Source organism: Brassica napus, chromosome C2 (assembly GCF_020379485.1).
Source record: "Brassica napus cultivar Da-Ae chromosome C2, Da-Ae, whole genome shotgun sequence".
NCBI lineage: Eukaryota > Viridiplantae > Streptophyta > Magnoliopsida > Brassicales > Brassicaceae > Brassica > Brassica napus.
Window position 1 is genome coordinate 47,504,407 of NC_063445.1, and position 21,870 is coordinate 47,526,276.

General features: G+C 40.5%; 3 protein-coding genes across 3 annotated transcripts; 1 reads left to right on the forward strand and 2 right to left on the reverse strand.

The window, feature by feature from the left end:
- Positions 1 to 11,520: 11,520 nt before the first annotated feature.
- Positions 11,521 to 12,884, reverse strand: LOC106413507. The gene is made up of 3 exons (XM_013854272.1): positions 12,700 to 12,884; positions 12,489 to 12,597; positions 11,521 to 12,381 (listed from the first exon to the last, which is right to left on the reverse strand). Exons 1-3 carry the CDS (start codon positions 12,882 to 12,884, stop codon positions 11,521 to 11,523), a joined length of 1,155 nt encoding a protein of 384 aa, XP_013709726.1.
- A 1,230-nt stretch (positions 12,885 to 14,114) lies between these two features.
- Positions 14,115 to 16,848, reverse strand: LOC111212508 (glutamate decarboxylase 4). Its single transcript, XM_022714064.2, has 6 exons — positions 16,641 to 16,848; positions 15,850 to 16,255; positions 15,404 to 15,618; positions 15,063 to 15,316; positions 14,874 to 14,926; positions 14,115 to 14,770 (listed from the first exon to the last, which is right to left on the reverse strand). Exons 1-6 carry the CDS (start codon positions 16,724 to 16,726, stop codon positions 14,303 to 14,305), a joined length of 1,482 nt encoding a protein of 493 aa, XP_022569785.1. The 5' UTR covers positions 16,727 to 16,848; the 3' UTR covers positions 14,115 to 14,302.
- A 1,080-nt stretch (positions 16,849 to 17,928) lies between these two features.
- LOC111212507 lies at positions 17,929 to 20,935 on the forward strand. Its single transcript, XM_022714063.2, has 4 exons — positions 17,929 to 18,179; positions 18,540 to 20,233; positions 20,663 to 20,862; positions 20,930 to 20,935. The coding sequence occupies exons 1-4, from the start codon at positions 17,929 to 17,931 to the stop codon at positions 20,933 to 20,935; spliced, it is 2,151 nt and encodes a 716-aa protein (XP_022569784.2).
- The last annotated feature ends 935 nt before the right edge of the window (positions 20,936 to 21,870 follow it).

The following is a 21,870-nucleotide window of genomic DNA, read 5'->3' on the forward strand; positions in this document are numbered from 1 at the left end:
CGATAGAGAGAATTCTACACTGGTACGGGATTTACGGAATAGACCCTCACCTTAGTCACTGGCTGGAATGATCGACGGGAGATGGTCAACTGCATCACGAAATCAACGACTTAGGCTTAGAGTCTCAGGAAATAAAGTTTCCAAAAATGGAAACTTTCCTAAAATAGAAATTTTCCTAAAATAGAAACTTCCCTAATATACTTATTTCCTAAATTAGAAACTTTCCTAAAATAGTAACTTCCCTAAAATAGATTCCTAAAACTAGAAATATGGAAGCGACAAACTTACTAGAAAAACCAGCCGGAAGCTAGTCCAGAAATCCCGCCGGAAGCTCGCCTAGAAATCTCGTCGGAAGCTCACCTGGAAATCCCACCGGAAAAATTCACTAGTGACTGGTCGTCGGATAATTCAACAACAACTCGTCACATGCAAAGAAATACTTTGACTTGATGAGAATAAAGAGAAGGGTTGAGTTTCTTATATAGAGGGAGGAAAATGAGGTAGGTTTTCTAAACTTCCAATGTGGGACAAAATAAAAAGAGAGAATTGGGCTTTAGTTTTAATAAAACCAAAAAGGCTCCACCAAAACAAGATCAGGGTCGTTACAATTCTTCCCCACTTACGAGGAATTCGTCCTCGAATTCAAATCCTGAGTCGGCTGTCCAATACCGTCCTAAAAAAAAAAATCTTCGGATAGTCAATCCTCATCTGAATTTGATCTCACTTGGATCACGTCATAGAAGTTTGATACACTGTTGATAAAATAACTGCAATCAACTGCTCCAATTCGCTCCACCGGAGGATACAGTCCATTGTACCTCGGTCTTAAGTCCTCCCTGAAATGTCATTATTTTCAGGTACACTAGATCACTCATATGTAACTCCAAATCCTTACGGCGCTTCGCTGCATAAATCATATGCCGTCATGGGCTTCCCAAAGCCAATCCTTAAGCATGTCCATTTGCTATACCATCTCTTGAACCATTAATAGTTCAACTCATGTCACTCCCTCACTTTGGTCCAACAAAGTGGTATACGACAAGACCTACCATAAATAGCCTCATACGGTGTCATCTCAATGCTCGAACGATAGTTGTCGATGTAGGCAAACTCTGCTAGATGTAATGCTTTCCGATCTTCCATCCCACTGTAAGACGCAATCCCTGAGCATGTCCTCTAAGTCTGAATAGTCCTCTTTGACTAACCATCTGTATGATGATAATAAGTTGTATTCCTGTGGATCTTTGTCCCAAGTTCCTTCTGAATGACTCCAAAAATGTAGACGTGAACTTCGAATCCCAATCCGATACAATGTTGACATCCATGAAACCTCCCAAACTCAATAATGTTGGTCTGCTCCAACTGATTAGCTCTGACTATCTTCTTAATTACTTAGGAAATGGGCTGACTTGGTAAGTCTATCCATGACTACCCATGTGGCATCCTTTCCACATATGGTGATTTAAAATCCCATAACAATGTCCATAATCACCATGCCTCATTTCCACTCCGGCAAAAGCAAGCTCAAAAATAACATGATAGATAACTGATCCTCTGACATAGCCATCTGACATGTCTGACACTGTGACGCAATGAAGCTACAACTCTCTTCATTCTGGACCAATTATAGTTAACACTTCATATCTTTGTACCCCTTGGTGTTCCCGATGGGTAGAGAAACACAAATGATGTATTTGCTGTAAGATCCCTTTTCTTAACAGCTTATCATCCAACACACAACTCGGTTTCGGTACAGGTACATCCCACTCAAAACTATCCCGCTCAACACTTATGATATCCAATACTCCCCATCTCGATCGTCTTACAAAGCCATAACGCTAACATGCGCTTGGCGTATCCGTCATAGCAAGACTGCCTGCTCCAAAGTCCCAAGGCCATCTGTCTCTCCATCGACAGTAATGGCACACAATCTAAGACTAGCAAATGTCTCAGTAAACTCATGAACCTCTTTGGTTCCTGATACGTCGCTCATGTGCCTACCCAAGGCATTTGTCACCTGGTTGTCTTTACCAGATGGTATGCAATATCCAAACTGTAGCCTGCTACCAACTCAATCCAACTGCACTGTCCAAGTACAAGTTTTAATGAATGAAGATAGATTTCAGACTCCAATGATCCCAGAGAATCTGAACTTCCTTCCTGTACAATTACAATCTCCAAAACTATAATGCAAATACCACTGCTGCCACTACGAATCATGAATAGGGTAGTGGGTCTTGTGAGGTCTCAACTGATGCAATGTATATGAAATGACCTAATCCTTATGCATCAATACACAATCCGCAAACGCTTATCATGCTCCCTCTACTCCAAGAATAACTCAATGGGGTCGTCAATGAGTACAATCGCGCACTTGTCCAAGTGTTTGCGAAAAACATCATTCATAATCTTCTCAAATGCTATCGGTGCATTCGTCGATCCAAAATGATATCACCAAAACTCATAATATCCATAACGTATACGGAAATCCACATTCCGTACATACTCCTCAACTATAGCAATCTGATGATGTCTTGATGCCAAGATAACCTTCGAGAACCACAAACCTCCATGCAGCTAATTCAACAACTCATCAATATGATGGTTACCATGTTCAAGTCTATGTAGTCGATACAAAGCCTGAAACTCCCATCATTTTTTTTTCTTTACAAACAACACTGGTACTCCCCACAGTGAATTTCTCGGCCTGATAAATCTTCCATATGTTCTTTCAGCTCAGCCATCTCTGCTGGCGCTAATCGGTATAGAACTCGTGAAACCGGTGCTGTCCCTGACTCCAACTCGATCGTAAGAACATCTCCTCTGGCTGGTGACAGCCCTTCCAAAGGCCTTAAATACATCTCCATACTCTGAGATAACTAGAAGATCCTGCAACTCATGTTGACCATCCAAATGATCACCAAAATCCATTTACTCCCCATATCGAATAACTCCTCTGCATGTAGCAGGTATGCAAATAAAATCTGCTCAACTCCAGAAATGTGAACTCTTGCCCTCAGGCAATCCAACAGTACTCGATGTCGTGATAACAAGTCCATCCCAAGAATGATATCGCAAAACACAACTCCATCTCTGACGAGTCTCTGGATAACTTGACTCCCCCATGCATAACTGGTACGCCACAATGAATATGAATATCTCCCAATGCCCTATGTCAAATGTCTGAACTGACACATCTCTGCAGCGATCAACACTGCCAGAAACTGGCAAACATACCAAGCGTAACTCCAATATCACACAACGCAAGCTGTCGCACCCCAATCCAAAAGCGATCCCCACGAGTTTACAAACTAACTATGCCTCCAAGGCAGTCAATACACTCATACACATGAATAACACATGCCAACTCATGGCTCACATCTCATACAACATAATCTCCAGTAACAAAAAAAAAAACTCGTGGAGTGATAGCTTGAAGTTAGGGTGGTAGCAAAAATGTCACATATCCACATGCAGACAATCTCCAAACACGGCTGGCGAAACTGATACACAACTGCGCAATCTGTCGAGCTGTGACATCGTCCATTTGTCGAACCTCTGGCTGAAACCCTGCTTGCTAGAGAACGGATGACGATGATAAACTCATCGTCAATAAAAAGACAATTGGGTTAGAAGTTACTGAACGGAAAGGTGCTGTATTTTTCTTTCTTTAAAACTCCCAAATCCTCGGATTCAAAAATATTTTAAAATCGATTAAACCGAATTAAAACCGAGTCAAAATCGAGTCGAAACCACGTCCCAACAAATCGCCATCCAGGGTCAGAGTCGGGACGGAACCCCGCTCTGATACCAAATTGTAACACCCGTATTTTCCAAAATAACTTAAATAAATAAAAAGTTTGAAATCTCCATTTATTACTTCTCAAAAGTCAACTCCAAAGTCGTAAATCCAATAAATGACCATAAATCCAAATAAGATAATAAATCCTGAAAATATCGATAAAAGCATAAAATCCGCAAGTCTGAAAAAGACAGAAATAAAACTCCCAAAGCACCAGCCCGATAGCAATCACTCCTGCTCGTCAGTCTCATCTAAAAGGGGAAGGAAATGAGGGGTGAGTAACAGGGGAGTTACTCCGTGAGGTATGGGATGCTAAACACGCAAACCACTGACTTGAGTAAATAGAACTCCCACTATGGAAGTTTAGCTCTAACATGAACAAACAAGACGCCTAAAGCATCACACAAACACAACACAAACAATGCGATGATAGCATATAGCTAGTCCATACACCCCGCATCTCCTCATATGGATATATAATACGTAGCGTCGCTAGTACAGTATGTCTCTGTACCCCCGCCCTCTCAAGTAGCATCCATGGTACAAACGTCTCTGCACCACACGCCCGCACAAGTAGCATCGCAAGTCCAGACGTCTCTGAACCCCTGCCCGCACAATCAAGTAGCGTCGCTAGCCCAGACATCTCTGAGCCCCCGCCCGCGCACATAGTCCCTACTCATAGCTATGTATACATACATATATATATCGCATCTCTTAACATCACACAATCAAATCAACGGTTGAATCCTCTAGACCCCTAGTTCCAGTTTACAATGAACGAACTGGCTAACAATCAAGACTCAAACAGACTCAATTCATACAGACGGATCATGATTCGAAATCTAAACTACGATAGAGAGAATTCTACACTGGTACGGGATTTACGGAATAGACCCTCACCTTAGTCACTGGCTGGAATGATCGACGGGAGATGGTCAACTGCATCACGAAATCAACGACTTAGGCTCAGAGTCTCAGGAAATAAAGTTTCCAAAAATGGAAACTTTCCTAAAATAAAAATTTTCCTAAAATAGAAACTTCCCTAATATACTTATTTCCTAAATTAGAAACTTTCTTAAAATAGTAACTTCCCTAAAATAGATTCCTAAAACTAGAAATATGGAAGCGACAAACTTACTAGAAAAACCAGCCGGAAGCTCGTCCAGAAATCCCGCCGGAAGCTCGCCTAGAAATCTCGCCGGAAGCTCACCTGGAAATCCCACCGGAAAAATTCACTAGTGACTGGTCGTCGGATAATTCAACAACAACTCGTCACATGCAAAGAAATACTTTGACTTGATGAGAATAAAGAGAATGGTTGAGTTTCTTATATAGAGGGAGGAAAATTAGGTAGGTTTTCTAAACTTCCAATGTGGGACAAAATAAAAAGAGAGAATTGGGCTTTAGTTTTAATAAAACCAAAAAGGCTCCACCAAAACAAGATCAGGGTCGTTACATCCTTGTACAAAAGTTGTATCTTGTTTTGTATCCAATAAAAATAAAAAATCTCGTTTATATTTCGATCTCCCTAAGATAAATTATCCTCCATTTACAGCCCATACTTCTATAATTCCAGCAGAGAAGTCGCCTCAAATTTGTACTGATTAGCTCTGTTGAGCAATACAGCTGGATATAAAGAAACCATAAGTGTCCAAACCATTTATAATTCATCTTTAGTTTTGACGTGAGACGGACGTTAGTCTGATTATGCACCCCATATCCTCGACATTCTCTGTCTCTCCTTTGATAATTAAATGTGACCAATAGCATCACATACCAATAAAAAAGGAGAAACGAGAACCAAGGCTATAATGACCATCTTAAACGTATTACTCCAAATAAAATCTGCTGATGTTTAACTCTCTTCCGACACATATATGAACTCCAGTCAAAGACCAAAGAAAAAGTAAATTTATTTCAAGGATAAAGTTCCTTTGCACCAGATGTGTAAAAACCCAACTCTCCTCCATACGCTTTCCTTGATTATGTAAAAAAGAAGAAGCCAAAAACCATATTTGATTCAAACACAGAGTAATATCGTTACACACATGAACCTTAAAATGAAAACCACTCCTCCACCCATATCTTTGCATCACCGTGCACCATATTTGTTAAACCAAACACATGACCAATTCCATGACCAAACCAAACAAACATCCATTAACACATCCTGAGCTTGGAAAGAGTATGCAAACCAAACCAGAAGTGCACCATACGTACCAAACATGATACCATAAAACCAAAATACCAATCTTATTCCCATTCCAGATCTTATAAATCGATCTATCAAAACTCAAACAAGGAACCAGATTCAAATAAAAACCAAAAACACTAATAAAAGAAATGCTCAAAGAGCTTATTAATGCATATAAAAGAAAAAAAAACACGAGACTCCAAATGCTCATAAAACTTCTCTTCCATGGCTTGTAAATCCATATAACTCTAAGGTTTGGTCGAAAGAGGTTTGGGGTTTGAGGGACCCTTCTCATCCTGCTGCTTTGATCCTTCTCCATGCCGGTTCGCAGGTTTAGTGGACGTGCGCTTACGGTTGGAGATGTAAGCTTGAACCATTCTTGCCTTTGTTGATCCTCCTGCAACCTATTAGTAAGCAAAGCTCAGTTTCAGCTCAAGTTCAAAGCAAAGAAGAAACTCCCACCAAAGCAAGACTTTCGCGTGAAGAAAAGGGAAAAGCAAAGGTGGTAGACGACAAACCTTGTGCCAGCTCAGCCTCCAGCTCTCGTGTTCAGGATCAACGGTCACAAAGAGACATCCTTTCCCAAAGCAAATGTCACGACAAAACACAGAGCAAACTAGTACGGTTGGAGTGTTCAATGTAAAGCTGTCCAATGCATTCTCAGCCCTTGATGGAGCTGATGAATCCTGATGTCGCCATCTGTCTTAGCTAGGGCTTTCACTCTCTTGTATAAAGACAGAAGCTTTGTAATGAAACTGGGCAGAGGAGAAATGAAATAAAGATTGAAACTTTATCTTCTTCTTGTGTGTTTTTGAGGTTGCTTATATGGTATCAGAGCCATGGAAGCTCAAAACCTTGAAGTTTATCACCCACCAGCTCTCCGCATCACCAATAGCGTCACAGTTACCTTGACTGAGAAGAACTACATCCTCTGGAAGTCTCAGTTTGAAGCTTTCCTGAACGGACAAGGTCTTCTTGGTTATGTCACCAGTCAAACTCTACAACCTGCCGCTTCGCTCACGGTCACCGGTCTCGACGGCTCCGCAACTCAGACTCCAAACCCTGAATCTACCAAATGGTTTCAAACGGACCAAGTGGTAAAGTCATGGCTTTTGGGTTCTTTTTCTGAAGATATTCTCAGTCTCGTTGTGGATTGTCAAACCTCCAACGAGGTCTGGCTTTCTCTTGCTCGTTACTACAACCGTTCCACGTCTTCTCGGCTGTTTGAACTTCAGAGAAAGCTTCAGACGATCACCAAATCTGCTAAACCGATGGCTGAGTATCTTCAGGAGATTAAGTCTGTGTGCTCTCAGCTCTCTTCTATTGGTAGTCCGGTTCCCGAACGTATGAAAGTCTTCGCTGCTCTCAACGGGCTTGGTCGAGACTACGAGCCTATCAAGACTACCATAGAAAGTTCCATGGACTCGATTCCCACACCCACGTTTGAAGATGTTATTCCCCGTCTGACCAGCTTCAATGATCGACTGCAGAGCTACAATAGTCAGTCTGAGATCTCACCTCATCTTGCGTTCTATACTCAGCGTGGGCGTGGCCAGTACTCTCGTTTCAGAGAAAGGAGACAAGGTAGAGGCTCCTACTCAACACGTGGTAGAGGCTTCCATCAGCACGTTAGCTCTCCCTCTGGTTCCTCTGCATCTTCTGAGTCAGACAATAGACCCATCTGTCAGATCTGTGGCAAGCCTGGACACAACGCCCTGCGCTGCTGGCATCGCTTTGACAATAGCTACCAGTTAGATGATCTTCCGACTGCTCTGACTGCTCTTCGTATCACAGATGTTACTCACAGTGGTCATGAGTGGTTCCCGGATTCTGGTGCGTCTTCCCATGTGACGAACTCTACTAATCATCTACAACATTCTCAGGTCTACTCAGGGTCAGACTCGGTCATGGTGGGAAATAGAGAGTTTCTACCCATTACGCACACTGGCTCCACTACCTTGGCTTCCACGTCAGGTAATATTCCTGTTTCTGATGTTTTGGTGTGTCCCAAAATTGCAAAGTCGCTTCTTTCTGTCTCTAAGATTACCTCAGATTATCCTTGCTCTATTGATTTTGACTGTGATAATGTGCGAATATATGATAAGGCAACAAAGAGGCTTCTTCTTCAGGGTCCTCACACTAATGGTCTCTACTCATTGCAATCATCACCTGCTCGGGTCTTCTTCTCCAACAGGCAGATCAGTGCGAGTGATGAAGTGTGGCACATGAGACTTGGCCATCCCAATCCTACGGTTCTGCAACAACTGTCTGCGAACAAAGCTATCTTCATCAATAAAAGCTCCAAGTCTGTCTGTGAAGCTTGTCAGCTTGGAAAGAGTTCTAGATTACCGTTTTTTGATTCATGTTTTGTAGCAACCAGACCTTTGGAAAGGGTTCATTGTGATCTTTGGGGCCCTTCTCCAATTGCTTCTGTTCAGGGCTTTCGTTTTTATGTAGTTTTCATTGATCACTACACCAGATTCTGTTGGTTTTATCCTTTAAGAAACAAGTCAGACTTCTATGAAATTTTCTTAAAGTTTCAAGCCCTTGCTCAAAACGTGTGTCAAGCAAAAATAACTACCTTTCAGTGTGATGGTGGTGGTGAATTCATTAGCCATAAGTTTCTGAAACATCTTGAACTTCATGGCATACAACAACAAATCTCCTGTCCTCACACTCCGGAACAGAACGGATTGGCTGAGAGAAAGCATCGTCAGATAACAGAACTTGCGCTTGCACTTACGTTTCATGCCAAGGTTCCTCAAAGGTATTGGGTGGAGGCTTTCTTTACTGCAAATTATCTCAGTAACTTGTTGCCTCACAAAGCCTTGGCTGACTCCAAAAGTCCCTTTGAGGTTTTGCATCATCGCCGCCCTGATTACAGATCTCTTCGCATTTTTGGCTGTGCTTGCTTTCCCATGCTGAGAGAATACGCTTCCAACAAGCTGGATCCAAGATCACTCAAGTGTATTTTCTTGGGGTATAATGAAAAATTCAAAGGATATAGATGTCTTCTACCTACTACAGGCAGAATCTACATCACACGCCATGTAATCTTTGATGAAGCATCTTTTCCCTTCGCTACAACTTTTTCTCATCTTCATCAAGTCACCAAGTCTTCCTTATTGAAAGCTTGGCAAGATAGCTTTGTTATACGACCTCCGAAGCCACCTGAAGTGCCTCCAACAGTGCGCTCAACTCTTGAACCGGTGAGTTTAGTAAACGTTTCTAGAACACCAGTTGCTTCAGTTGGGTCCAGCTCTAGCATCTTTACTCCTGAGGATTTCCCTGCTTTACCAGCTCCTGTTGTTACTCCTACTCGACAGTCCTCAGGCGATACTACGACTTGTGAAGGGCATAGTACTGGGTGTACGTCAGGCTTAGATCATGTTTCTATAGGCAACAGCGTTGCTCCTTCACAAGCTCGGACAGTATCATCTCCAGTTCAGACTGTCATCTCTTCTCCTCAGCCGCTACATCACATGATCACACGTTCAAAAGCCGGCATTGTCAAGCCGAATCCTTGTTACGCTCTGCTTACTCAGAAATCTGCTTTTCCCACTCCCAAGACCGTCACTGAGGCACTCAAACATCCAGGTTGGAACAACGCAATGTCAGAAGAAATAGGCAATTGCAACGCTACCAAAACCTGGTCTCTCGTGCCTCGAACACCAGACATGAATGTTCTTGGTTGTCTTTGGGTATTTCGGAACAAGCTCAATGCCGATGGTACTTTCAAGAAGCATCGCGCTAGAGTTGTTGCAAGTGGGAATGAACAATCTGAAGGCGTCGACTATCTTGAGACCTATAGTCCTGTAGTTTGGTCCGCCACAGTTCGTACAGTTCTTCACATTGCCACTGTTATGCACTAGGATATTAAGCAAATGGACGTAAAAAACGCATTTCTTCACGGAGATCTTGCTGAGACCGTTTACATGCGACAACCAGCCGGTTTTGTTGACAGAAACAAGCCTGATCACGTTTGCTTGCTTCACAAATCTTTGTACGGTCTTAAGCAATCCCCTCGTGCGTGGTTCGACAAATTCAGTTCTTATCTGCTTCAGTTTGGTTTCGTGTGTAGCATCAAAGACCCCTCGCTCTTCATCTACTCTAAAGGAAAGGACGTGATCATGCTTCTCCTTTATGTGGATGACATGCTTATCACCGGTAATAGCTCCTCAGTGCTCTCATGACTTCTAACTGAGCTTGATACTCAATTTAGAATGACGGATCTGGGTCCTATGCATTACTTCCTTGGTATTCAAGTCAACCACCACTCAGACAGTTTGTTTATGAGTCAGCAGAGTTATGCAGAGGACATCTTAGCTGTTGCCTCTATGGCTGAGTGTAAACCAGTTGCTACACCTCTGCCACTTCAGCTCAATCTTTCGATTGGGAATGACATTCCGTTCACTAATCTGAAGTTCTTCAGAACACTTGCAGGCAAGTTGCAGTACTTGACCCTAACTAGACCCGACATTCAGTTCGCGGTCAACTATGTGTGCCAGAAGATGCACTCTCCTATGGTCTCTGACTTCAACTTGCTCAAGCGGATACTGCGTTATGTCAAAGGCACTACGTCAATGGGCATTAACATCACCAAAGACACGGATTTTATGCTTCGTGCCTACAGTGATAGTGATTGGGGAGGTTGCTCTTCTACTAAACGTTCCACTGGTGGTTACTGCACTTTCCTCGGTAGCAATCTAATCTCCTGGTCGTCTCAGAAACAACCCACTGTCTCTCGCAGTTCTACAGAAGCTGAGTATCGATCGCTCTCTGAAACTGCTTGTAAGATTACTTGGATCTGCATTCTTCTGCGTGAACTCGGTGTTCCTCTTCCTGAGACACCTGAACTCTATGGAGACAATCTCTCCTCTGTTCACCTCACTGCCAATCCGGCTTACCACAAGCGGTCCAAACACTTTGAGCTTGACTATCATTTTGTTCGAGAAAGGGTTGCGCTCAAAGCGTTGGTGGTCAAGCACATCCATGCTCATCAACAAATAGCTGACATCTTTACTAAGTCTCTTCCTACAGCCGCATTTCAGTCTCTTCGGTTCAAACTGGGTGTTGATGTTCCACCTACACCAAGTTTGAGGGGGGATATTAGTAAGCAAAGCTCAGTTTCAGCTCAAGTTCAAAGCAAAGAAGAAACTCCCGCCAAAGCAAGACATTCGCGTGAAGAAAAGGGAAAAGCAAAGGTGGTAGACGACAAACCTTGTGCCAGCTCAGCCTCCAGCTCTCGTGTTCAGGATCAACGGTCACAAAGAGACATCCTTTCCCAAAGCAAATGTCACGACAAAACACAGAGCAAGACTAGTACGGTTGGAGTGTTCAATGTAAAGCTGTCCAATGCATTCTCAGCCCTTGATGGAGCTGATGAATCCTGATGTCGCCATCTGTCTTAGCTAGGGCTTTCACTCTCTTGTATAAAGACAGAAGCTTTGTAATGAAACTGGGCAGAGGAGAAATGAAATAAAGATTGAAACTTTATCTTCTTCTTGTGTGTTTTTGAGGTTGCTTATACAACCAAGCTCGGCTTACGGAGACCTCTGTGCGCCCCCTTCTTCTTGTCCTCCTCGCCAACAGCTGTATCCTTTTCGTCCATTCCACCAACTTTAATGTCGTCCTCCTTGATATCTCCCAGTACTTCGTCAACCTGATCATTGCTCTCCTCAACTTCTCCATCCGTGAGATTCTGAAAGTTTTCCTCACCACTAGCATTCTCCACGTCCTCTCCACCTAGATTAACTTGTTCATCCCCTAACTCCATCATATCTTCTTCCCCATTATTATTCTCAGAATCTAAAAATTCATTGACCACGTCTAACCCGTTCTCCTCACTTTCCAGAACCGAATTTACCTTAGGATCTTCTATCTGAGTGCTTGTGGAATGAGCCTCATTCCCCTGCAACGGTAGTGAAGGCGGAAGCTCTTCATCAATTCGCTGAGCTGTTCTGTGATTCTGATGGCGAATATCTCCCTCTTCCCATGCATCCTCTGCTCCTCCAGCTCGTGGACAAGTACCGCGTCGCACTCCCCGAGCAGAACTGAAGTTCTCCATCGTACTGAATCTTCTGGTTCGGTCACCCCGATCGCCCCTGTGTCTAGAACCTCCATCATCTCCTCTTTGGTTGTTGCGGTAAGCATAATTCCTAAAGCTTCCTCTCTCCGGTGCCTTTACCCATTTGGACTCCTGCTTCTCATACATCTTCCCTTTTCCCTTCCCATAGTAATCTCTATGATCCTTTCCTTTTGCCTGATGTTCTACCTCTCCATTTATAACCAAACCTTTGTAGCTCCTAGGTCTATCTTCTTGTCTGGCTAGAGGCAACTCCCTAACCTCCTTCTTCTTTGGTGGACTCTTTGTGATGAGTGGACACTGCTCCAGATCATGAGACAGGCAAAAGCACGTCCCGCAATACCCAACAACTTCTCATACTTAAGCGATATGAAAGTCTCATCTCCTCCATGGAACTCCCCGCCAACAAAGTCCACCGTCGTGTCAAAACACAGCTCCTTACGACTATCGACAACCACGTTAATCTTTCCATAGTCAAGATCCACCTCCACCGTTTCTCCTAGCACGTCCCCAATACTTTGAAAAGTTGCAGCGTCCCAAAATTCCAGAGGGACACCCAAGACCTTGATCCAAAATGGTATCTCCGAGGGGAAATCCCGTGGCATCTTTGGCTGCTACCGAGCAAGCGCGATCATTAAGTGGAAGGGCTGCATCTTCAGTACTGCCTCAATATCTTCCTCCTCCACAAAATCAAACTGGAACCGTCCAAACCCCAGGTCAGTACCAGCGACACGATCCTCCACCTTCCAAATCTTAGGCAATATCACTATAAGTGCATTTATATACTGCCCAGCAGGATTCATGCACCTACCAATGAGTTTTGTCGTACTGCTTGATGAGGCTAGTGTTATCAAAATGGGGCACCGAAATCTTCAATCTCTTACGAGTTCCCTCAACACTCTTCATCTCTCCGGATTTTCCAATGAGTTGGCTCTGCGCCATCAAAACCAAAAGACCAATAACACCAATGAGTTTGAGTTTTTTGAGAGAGGGAGAGAAAACAGGAATAATTTGCAATTCCTTTGCACCTTCCCTATTTTTGTTATTTTGAATTTTTTGTATGAGTTTGATGTAAAACATGATGACTTATTTATTTTCGTATGATTAAATAGAATGGCTATTTGTTTATTTGTATTCTAAGATATACTAAACATAATAAAAATGAATGTAAATATTAATCAGTTATATATATAGACGTTTCTAAAACGTTTCTAAAGCAAAAAAAAAATCAAAAATCATGTTTCTACGTTTCGAAACGTTTCGTTTCCGTTTCCCTGCAACCTAGATACAAACTGTTTAACTACAAGAATTTTCGTCGAAATTATGCCCTCTCTATTATTTGACGCCTAAAGCTGGGGTTTAATGAAATTTAGTCTAGGGACGTTCTTGTTTTTCGTTCATGTAGATCGCAATGACAGCTTAGGGAGGATTGTGAAAAAAAAACACAAAATAATGTTTTCATTTTTGGACTGGGGTATACTTTTGCCTAAATCTAGGAGAAGACACGGGTCGCCGGAGTTGCTGTGAATTTCATCTGATCGGAGAAGTTCACATAATGACATCAATATCATGATGCTAAATAGCTTCCTCCTAGTATCCACCTATATCACCAATAGGCAAGTGCAAAAATGAGACAGATTTGGATCATCAATAAGGAACGATGGAGCTAATGGTTGCAGAGGAGATTTCATGACACTGACGCATGAATTTCTCAATTTTTTGGATATTTTCTAATTTAATATTAATACAATTTAAGAAAATTTTGGTAATAATGATCTTATTTATATATTGGTTTAGTTAATAGAATAAAATACATGAGATGTGTTATGAAGCTGATGCTCGGCAATTTTTGGATTTGTATCCTTCATTAGACCTAGCCGATGATGTAAAAACAATGAAGAGTAGATAACATATGATCTTGGTTTCTTTTCTTTAAAGAGTTTTCATTTTTTTATTTTCACTGGTTTATATTTCAAAGAATTTGATAGCTTAAAATTTATTTAATGTAATTTTAAAATTATAACGTTTTTATATAGTCATAAAATATAAGTTATTATTTATCTTATTTTATTCAAATACATGAAAATTATAAATCATCAACATCAAATCATGAAAAAGGAAAATTTGAAACCAAAAATTATCCGAGCAGCCATGGGAGAAAGGGCTTCAAAGGGAGCATTATTAGGGATAAAACAACAGAACATTAATTCATTAAATTTCATTAGCAAATCCTGTTCTTGTTACTCTTCTTTGTCTCCACAAACTTCTTCCAATACGCAGTAACTTCCCTCGTGGTTTCCTCCTCAGTCTTCTTAACACCGTTAGCTTTTCCGTTGGCCATCTTAGCGTGAACCCTTGCCGGAAGCGTATCAAGCTCGTGAAGCACCTTCTCGAAGTCTGCGACCAACCTCTCGGCTAAGGTTCGAGAGAAATCTTCTCGAATCACCACTCGGAGGACGGTGACATGTTGAGCATCCGCGGGCATCGTGTAGGCCGGAACAATCCACCCAAAGCGACGGAGAGTCTCAGCCACTTCGAACTCGTCGTGGCAACTACTGTCTTTTAACGAGAACGCCACTAATGGAACACCGTTTTCCTTGGAGACTATGTTGAAACGTCCTGTCTTCTCTAATCCTTGTCTTAGGACAATCATGTTTTCACGACAATTATCCATCACGTTGCGATATCCCTAAACCCAAAAAAAAACCTTTTAATTATCGAATAATAGTATCATAATATATACGAAGTTACACATTTTAACATTTGGTCTAATAATATTCAATACTACTTACCTCGAATCCAAGACGAATCAGCTGGTAGTACTGAGCAATCACTTGACTTGAACCTGGTTTATAAACACAAGCACTAATTTATAAAACATTTCCATATGCGTATATACAATACAATATATGCTTTTTATAAACATATAGAAATGGTAATGTAATATGTTTTTTTTTTATATATATAATGTAATATGTTACCTTTGGAGAAGTTGAGAGTGAAGGTCGGTTGGTCAGCGCCAAGATAATTGATATGGAAGATAAGTTCATCAGGCAAATCGGATTTGGTTCTCCATACAACCCAACCGATTCCAGCGTAAACCAAACCGTATTTGTGACCACTCACATTTATGCTCTTAACCAATGGTAACCGGAAATCCCACTCCAGCTCTGGATACAAGAAAGGAGCAATAAACCCACCACTCGCTGCATCCACATGGATCCCCGTATCCCATCTGCCAATTGCGGCTCCAAAATATGTTAAACCGGACCCGAACCGGTTAATTTGATTGATTATTAGGTTTTCTGTATATTTTACTTACCCCGTTTGCTTGTTTTTCTCGACTAGGAGGTCGTTAAGGAGCTTAACGTCTTCGAATTCTCCGGTTAACGTTGAACCGAGAATGGCTGCAACACAGATTGTGTTCTCGTCTACCATTTCGACCGCCTTCTCAGGGTCCATCACGTAGTATCCTTCTCTTAGCTTCACTTCTTTAAGCTCCACCTCGAAATACCTTGCGAACTTCTCCCAGCAAACCTGTATTAAATCGTAATTTCAGTAAAACATGGGCTTAAATCGGTGAAACTATATTTTAATTAATAATTTCAATTGTGGTCTAACGTTTCAATTTTTTGGTTGACCATTGAGAAAACATAAAACTAAGCTCAACTTGTATATAATTTTTGGCCTAGTTTAAAATTTTCCGTTTAGAGAAATAAAGAGCCAAACCGGTTTAGTATTTCATTTTTGTTTGTTATGTTGGTTTACCTGAACATTAGCTCCGGTTACGATATTGGGCTTATCGTAAGGAAGCCCTTGAGCCTTCCGCTTATTCTGCCACTGTCTCTTAAAGGCCAAACCAGCCAACATAATCGCCTCCGATGATCCCACGGTGCCGACGCCAACCGCAGCCTCACCGTCACCGAGCGGTGCGTTGAAGAGACGCGCGATCATGTTGACGCATCGGTTCTGAAGCTCGGTGGTGACAGGGTACTCGTCCATGTCGACGTAGTTCTTGTTGATGGATTCCATCATGAGCTTGTCACACTCTGGCTCCATCCACGTGGTCACGAATGAGGCTAGGTTAAGCCTAGGGTTACCGTCGAGCATTAGCTCGTCGTTGATGATTTGGTACGCTGCTTCCTTTGGGATCGAGTTCTCAGGCATCTCAAATCTTATCATGAAAATATTACGTTAATACTACGCAAAATAAACCTACAAAATCAAATTAACGCGTATAATAAAAAATGCTTTAGCCAGGACCTTCAAAATCCTAGAGCTAAGAAAAAAGTCGAAAGTCTTAAAACATGTTAGCTTTCAAAAAAAAGTCTTAAAATTTGCAAGAAAAAACGTAAAAGCCCTCGTATAAAAACAATGTAGTATATGCTAACAATGCAAACGAGATGTGAGACAGAATAGTAAATAATTGAAGGTGAAATGTTCGAGCATCAGACAAACAAGTCATGAGGTGAAATGTTGGTGCTAGTTTTTATTCAATCTTCAATAAAGTAAAACATCAGACAGAAAAGAATTGTGTTTAAATGATAATGGTTTGTTACCGTGGCAGAGAGGTACGGACGTAACGAGAAGCAAAAGTTGAATGGATTGAAACATCAGATTCCGAAGCTGTCTTAGACAAAACCATCTTCTTTCAATTCACTTGAATTCTCCAACCTTTGTGTTTCTCTGGTTTGGAATGAACAAAAGAAGAGTAGAGGGGAATTATATGTAATGTTTATTGTTTGTTGTTGAAGAATTTGTGGAGTTAGAAGATGATGAGCAAATGGTTTATATAGTGAAGAGACAGGCTCTCTTGGTTTCGTTTTGTAACGTGGAAGGAAGCATCGCTGGTCTTCGTTTATGGGCTCCTTTCAACTTTTCTCCAACCAATGACTTTTCATTAGTATAATATCAAGACTAACGAATGATCAATGATTACACCAGAAATTATTAAATTTAATAACTCATTAACTTGACGATTAAAATTAAAAACAAACTCCAATCTACCATCATCCTTTGATTGGTAAATCCTGAACATCTTAGATGGTAGAATAATTCTCTTAATGTCTTCCTTTTTTTTCTTGGAAAAACTGTTTTTTAGAACAAAAAAATAGTAATTATGTCCCTTTAGACTAATCTATATTTTGTGTCATATTTTCCTATAATACCTTTTAATATTTATGAAAATAATTTTAATAAATAATTTTACAAACAAAAAAAATTTGGAAAAATAGTAACATTTGTTAAAATATCTATATGAACTTAATGGTATATTTTCCAGTTATAAAAAGTTAAAATTATAAATTTCAGATTATGTTCTAAAAAAAGTAGAAATGACATTCTACGAAGTAGAAAACGAAATCTACTTTTTTCATTGAATCTACAATGTTTAGAATACGTGATCTACGTAAATAGGAGTACTCTACAAATATGTAGAATACACATTCCGCGCTTAACCTACCATTCTAAAATTCTTAGAAATCAAAATCTACACATTAATCTAATTCTAAAACATGTAGAAACCGACTTCTACAGATTTACTATAAATCTAAAACATGTAGAAATCAAATTCAAAACATTACTATAATGCTAAAAAACTGTAGAAACTGATTTCTACATATTAGTTGTATTCTACGGATAAGAAATCAGTTCCTAAAAATATGGAAACAAAATATTTGAGAATATTCACTTTTATATTTTTTTTTAAAAATCGATTTTTTTAAAAAAAAAAAACAAAAAAGGAACAAAAAAAAGCGACAAAAAAAACCTTGGCAACCTTCTTCGCCCTCTTCTATATTCCATTGATTGTTCACAAAATTTTCACAAAATTTTCACATTATTTCTACCATGATTCATGTCTATGCTTCATGTGGTGTTTGGGAATTGGTTGTATCTTCAGGTTGGAGTTTTAATGTTGATAAAAAGAAAGAGGGAAGGTTACTTGCTTTGGAATTGAAGTCTTCTCTGGAAGAGTTACAGAAAAACGTTATAGAGGATTTTGGTTTTGAAGAAACAGATGCTGATTTGGAGTTGAGTTACCTTCCTATTGGATTGATCAATTCATCAAAATGTCCACCAGTGATCATTGGAAACTCAAGGCAAGTTCAAAATTTTCTAGGGTTTTGTAAGAAGCATCAGTCAACTCAATTGTGTGTCAGCTATAAAGCAAAGCAAGAAAATCCAAATAAGATCGACATTGATCTTAATAAGATGCCAACTGATGCAAGTACTAGTGAAGAGAACGAGCGAAATCCTTGTGACATTGGGACCGCTTCAAATATTGTTAAGGGGGGCTAAGCATAACGAGAAGAGGAAAGGGAAGATGAAGCAAAGTGAAGTTGATGGAGATGATTATGATGCTGACAAGCATAACGAGAAGAAGAAAAGAAAGATGAAGCAAGACGAGGTTGAAGGAGATGATTATGATGCTGACAAGATCAATTCTGAAAAAAAAACAGAGAAAAATTGGCAAAGAGTCAGGTGGTGGAATTGGTTAAGACGGGAGATCTTTTCCTCAACAAAACAGTTTTGAAAGCGAGGTTTGAGTTATGTGCAATGAAGCATAACTTTCACTACACAGTTACCAACTCCAATAAATCAGTTTGGTGTATTAGATGCGCTGATAAGGTGAGCTTTTGGGGTGCTCGAGCTGAGTGTTTGAAGGGCTCCACATATTTTATTATTAAGAAGTATGTCGGTGTACATTCTTGCGCACCTTCAAACAAAACCAGTGCCGGAAAGACAGCTTCAGCGAAAACGATAGGCAGTCTGCTAATGCATAAATATGAAGGTATCAAGGAAGGGCCTAAAGCGAAAGATATTGTTCAGATTATGCGTAATGATTATGGATGTGAGATCTCTAATTCTTTAGCATGGGATTCCCGTGAATATGCAGTCAACGCTGTTAGAGGTATTCCAGAGGAAAGTTATGGGAAAATACCAAAATACTTGCACATGCTGCGAGAGGCCAATCCGGGTACACATTCCTCTTACAAGACTGACGTCGATGGTAGATTTCGATATCTGTTTATAGCGTTTGGTCAATCGATCAGAGGCTTTAACACAATCATGAGGCGTGTCATTGTTGTCGATGGAACATTCTTGAAGAGTAAATTCAAAGGGGTGCTACTGGTTGCAACTGCTATAGATGGAAATTCAAATTTATATCCTATTGTATTTGGGATAGTAGACTCTGAGAATGAACAGTCTTGGGAATGGTTTATGAGACAATTAAAAGTTGTTGTTGCTGATGATAATGGTTTGGCTTTTATTTCGGATAGACAAGTGTCAATAGCGAAGGCACTGGAGAGAGTGTATCCGCTAGCGAGACATGGTATTTGTATTCATCATTTGTTGAATAATGTGATATCATATTTCAAGGGGAAGGGATTAGCTGGGTTGATTTCTAAGGCTTCAAAGGCTTATAGAGTGGTTGATTTCAAGAAGAGGTTTGCTCATGTTTGCAATATCAGTCCAGCAATTGGAAATTATCTTATGGAAGCAGATGTCAAAAAGTGGGCTAGATGTCAATTTCATGGATACAGGTATGACATTTGGACAAACAATCCTGCAGAGTCGATAAATTCTGCGTTGCGTTCGCCGAGAGAGTTTCCCGTAATTCCTTTGTTGGACAGTATTAGAGAAATGCTGACACGCTGGTTTTTTAAGCGTAAGAAGTTGATTTCAAAGCACACCCACCGTTTGACCATAGATGTGGAGGAAAAGATTGATAGGAGAATTGGAAAGGGGAAAACTTTCAGAGTTTACCCTGTAACCGATAGCCAGCTGCTTGTTAAAGGCGATACAATTGATTGCTTTGTTGATTTTGACAAACGGACTTGTTCTTGTGGGAAGTACGACCTCTTGAAAATCCCTTGTAGACACGCAATAAAAGCTGGTTTCTTTGTTGGTATAGAACCATATACATTGACTGATTTTTTGTATACCACGGGAGCTTGGAGAGAAGCTTATCAAGAAAGTATAAATCCCATTTCAGTTCCTAAAGATGGTTTGTCTGTCCCACAAGTTGTGGAAAATTCTGAAGTGCTACCGCCTGAGACAAAAAGATCTCTTGGAAGAAATAGAAAACGCAGATATGAAACTGTTGAAGACAAAATCCGATCATCACAAGGATCACAGGGGGGTCAGTCTCGTAAGTGCAGTAGATGTGGTCTTGGTGGTCATAATAGAGCAACTTGCAAGATGCCAATATAGTGGATTTGTTTGATGTGTTCTTCACAATTTAGTGAAAGTTTTCCAAACTTCATTTGCTTGATTTCTAGTAACTTTGTTTCTGTTTGTGACAGAAACTGTATAACCAAGTCTGGATATAGGGGTTGTGGATTGTAGCCAAGAGTCCCAAGTCCCATGTTTTTCCACATCTTTTTGACATCCCGCACAATTCCCAACTCCTTTGTAGTGTAATCGCAGATGAACTTTGTTGGTTTCAATCTCATCCGCTGCAAACCATTGTAGAAAATGCAGTGGTAATCACTCCAACCAGCATAGTAATCGCGGTGTGTGTAGGATGCAAGTTCTCTCAGCTCCTTCTTACTTGAGATATGTTGGTTATGAATTGTAGGGAGTTTAGAGAATGGAGTCAATGGGTCACGAGGCCAAGGGGCTGCTTCCCGAGGCTCATCACTTTCGGGCTGCGCTAAGGTCGAAGCAGCTGTTGTGTCACGTGTCTGTGTTGCCGCCGGTGCTGTTTCCTTGGTCTTTTTCGGTCCTCCTTTTTTCACCATTTTCTGCACACAACCCTTAACAAATGAGTTCTCAAAGGTAAAACTGAGTAAATTGACATGGAAAATGATTCAACACCTATGCAACTCAACAACTAACATTACAGATTTAATTCCAAATTTTCGGAATTTTTTTTTTTAAGAAGTAACCCTAATTTCTTAAATCAAACTTAAAACTACGAATTAAGGCAAGAGCTATATGGAAAATCGTCACTAATCATCACCCTAACACACGATTAATGCCAAAACGACTTAAAAACACTAAAATTTCACTTTTTGCTATTAAAATTTCGAACTATAAAAGTGGAGATAGAGTTTCATACCCTTACATATCGACCGAAAGAGTGGTAGATTCGGAATTAGCTCACAAAATCGTCTGGGTTAGGCTCAAGAATCGTCCAAATCGGAGTTAAATCGAGAGAGAAAGGGTTTATGAAGGTGGGTTTGATCCCATTCTCTCAAAAAAAATTGGGGAAGGAGATAAAAGTGAGGGTTTGATCTAAGTCTCACGATTTTACTCATAAAATCGTGTTATTCCGGTTCAAATTAAGTGGGTATTAAACCGGATTTAACCGATGAGAACCATAAAATCGATTTGAGAAACTTATCTGGGTGCGGGATCGATCGATCCGAAAGACAGATCGATCGATCTGGAGGCGATCGAGCTTTGCCGAACGAGCGTACTGGAACAGGTCGATCAAAATATGCTGCGCGTTTTTTGTTTGTTCTGTATAATGCTCAGGATCGACTTCCTGGATCGATCTGGTCCTACACAGAACGATCGATCTATATAGATCGAGCTTTCCGGATCGAGCAGCTTGTGTCGATCGATCGATCTATTTAGGCTGACCGGATTTGCAATTGTTTTTTGAGTTTAGTGAACTTTATGGTTTCTCAATTTATAATGTTATCTTTCATTTTGTAAACTCAAGTACTGTATATAGAAAAAAATATCATTATAACAGAAACTCCTAAAATTGTTACAAAATAAGTTTAAAAAAGCATAACCAACAATAAATCATAAATCATCAATCTCAACATACTCGGC

Bases quoted from the DNA above. Each gene is read 5' to 3' on its own strand.
- LOC106413507 (XM_013854272.1), bottom strand. From the start codon at position 12,884: ATGAATCCTGCTGGGCAGTATATAAATGCACTTATAGTGATATTGCCT. The intron at 12,598-12,699 runs GTAGCAGCCAAA...AACTTTTCAAAG, and splicing joins TTAATGATCGCGCTTGCTCG to TATTGGGGACGTGCTAGGAG. The intron at 12,382-12,488 runs GTTGGCGGGGAG...GATCTGGAGCAG, and splicing joins TTGACACGACGGTGGACTTT to TGTCCACTCATCACAAAGAG.
- LOC111212508 (XM_022714064.2), bottom strand. From the start codon at position 16,726: ATGGTTTTGTCTAAGACAGCTTCGGAATCTGATGTTTCAATCCATTCA. The intron at 15,317-15,403 runs GTAAGTAAAATA...CGCAATTGGCAG, and splicing joins GAGAAAAACAAGCAAACGGG to ATGGGATACGGGGATCCATG. The intron at 14,927-15,062 runs GTAACATATTAC...TTTATAAACCAG, and splicing joins CACTCTCAACTTCTCCAAAG to GTTCAAGTCAAGTGATTGCT.
- LOC111212507 (XM_022714063.2), top strand. From the start codon at position 17,929: ATGATTCATGTCTATGCTTCATGTGGTGTTTGGGAATTGGTTGTATCT. The intron at 18,180-18,539 runs GCAAGTTCAAAA...AAAAAAAAACAG, and splicing joins GTGATCATTGGAAACTCAAG to AGAAAAATTGGCAAAGAGTC. The intron at 20,234-20,662 runs GTAAGTGCAGTA...TATGAATTGTAG, and splicing joins ATCACAGGGGGGTCAGTCTC to GGAGTTTAGAGAATGGAGTC.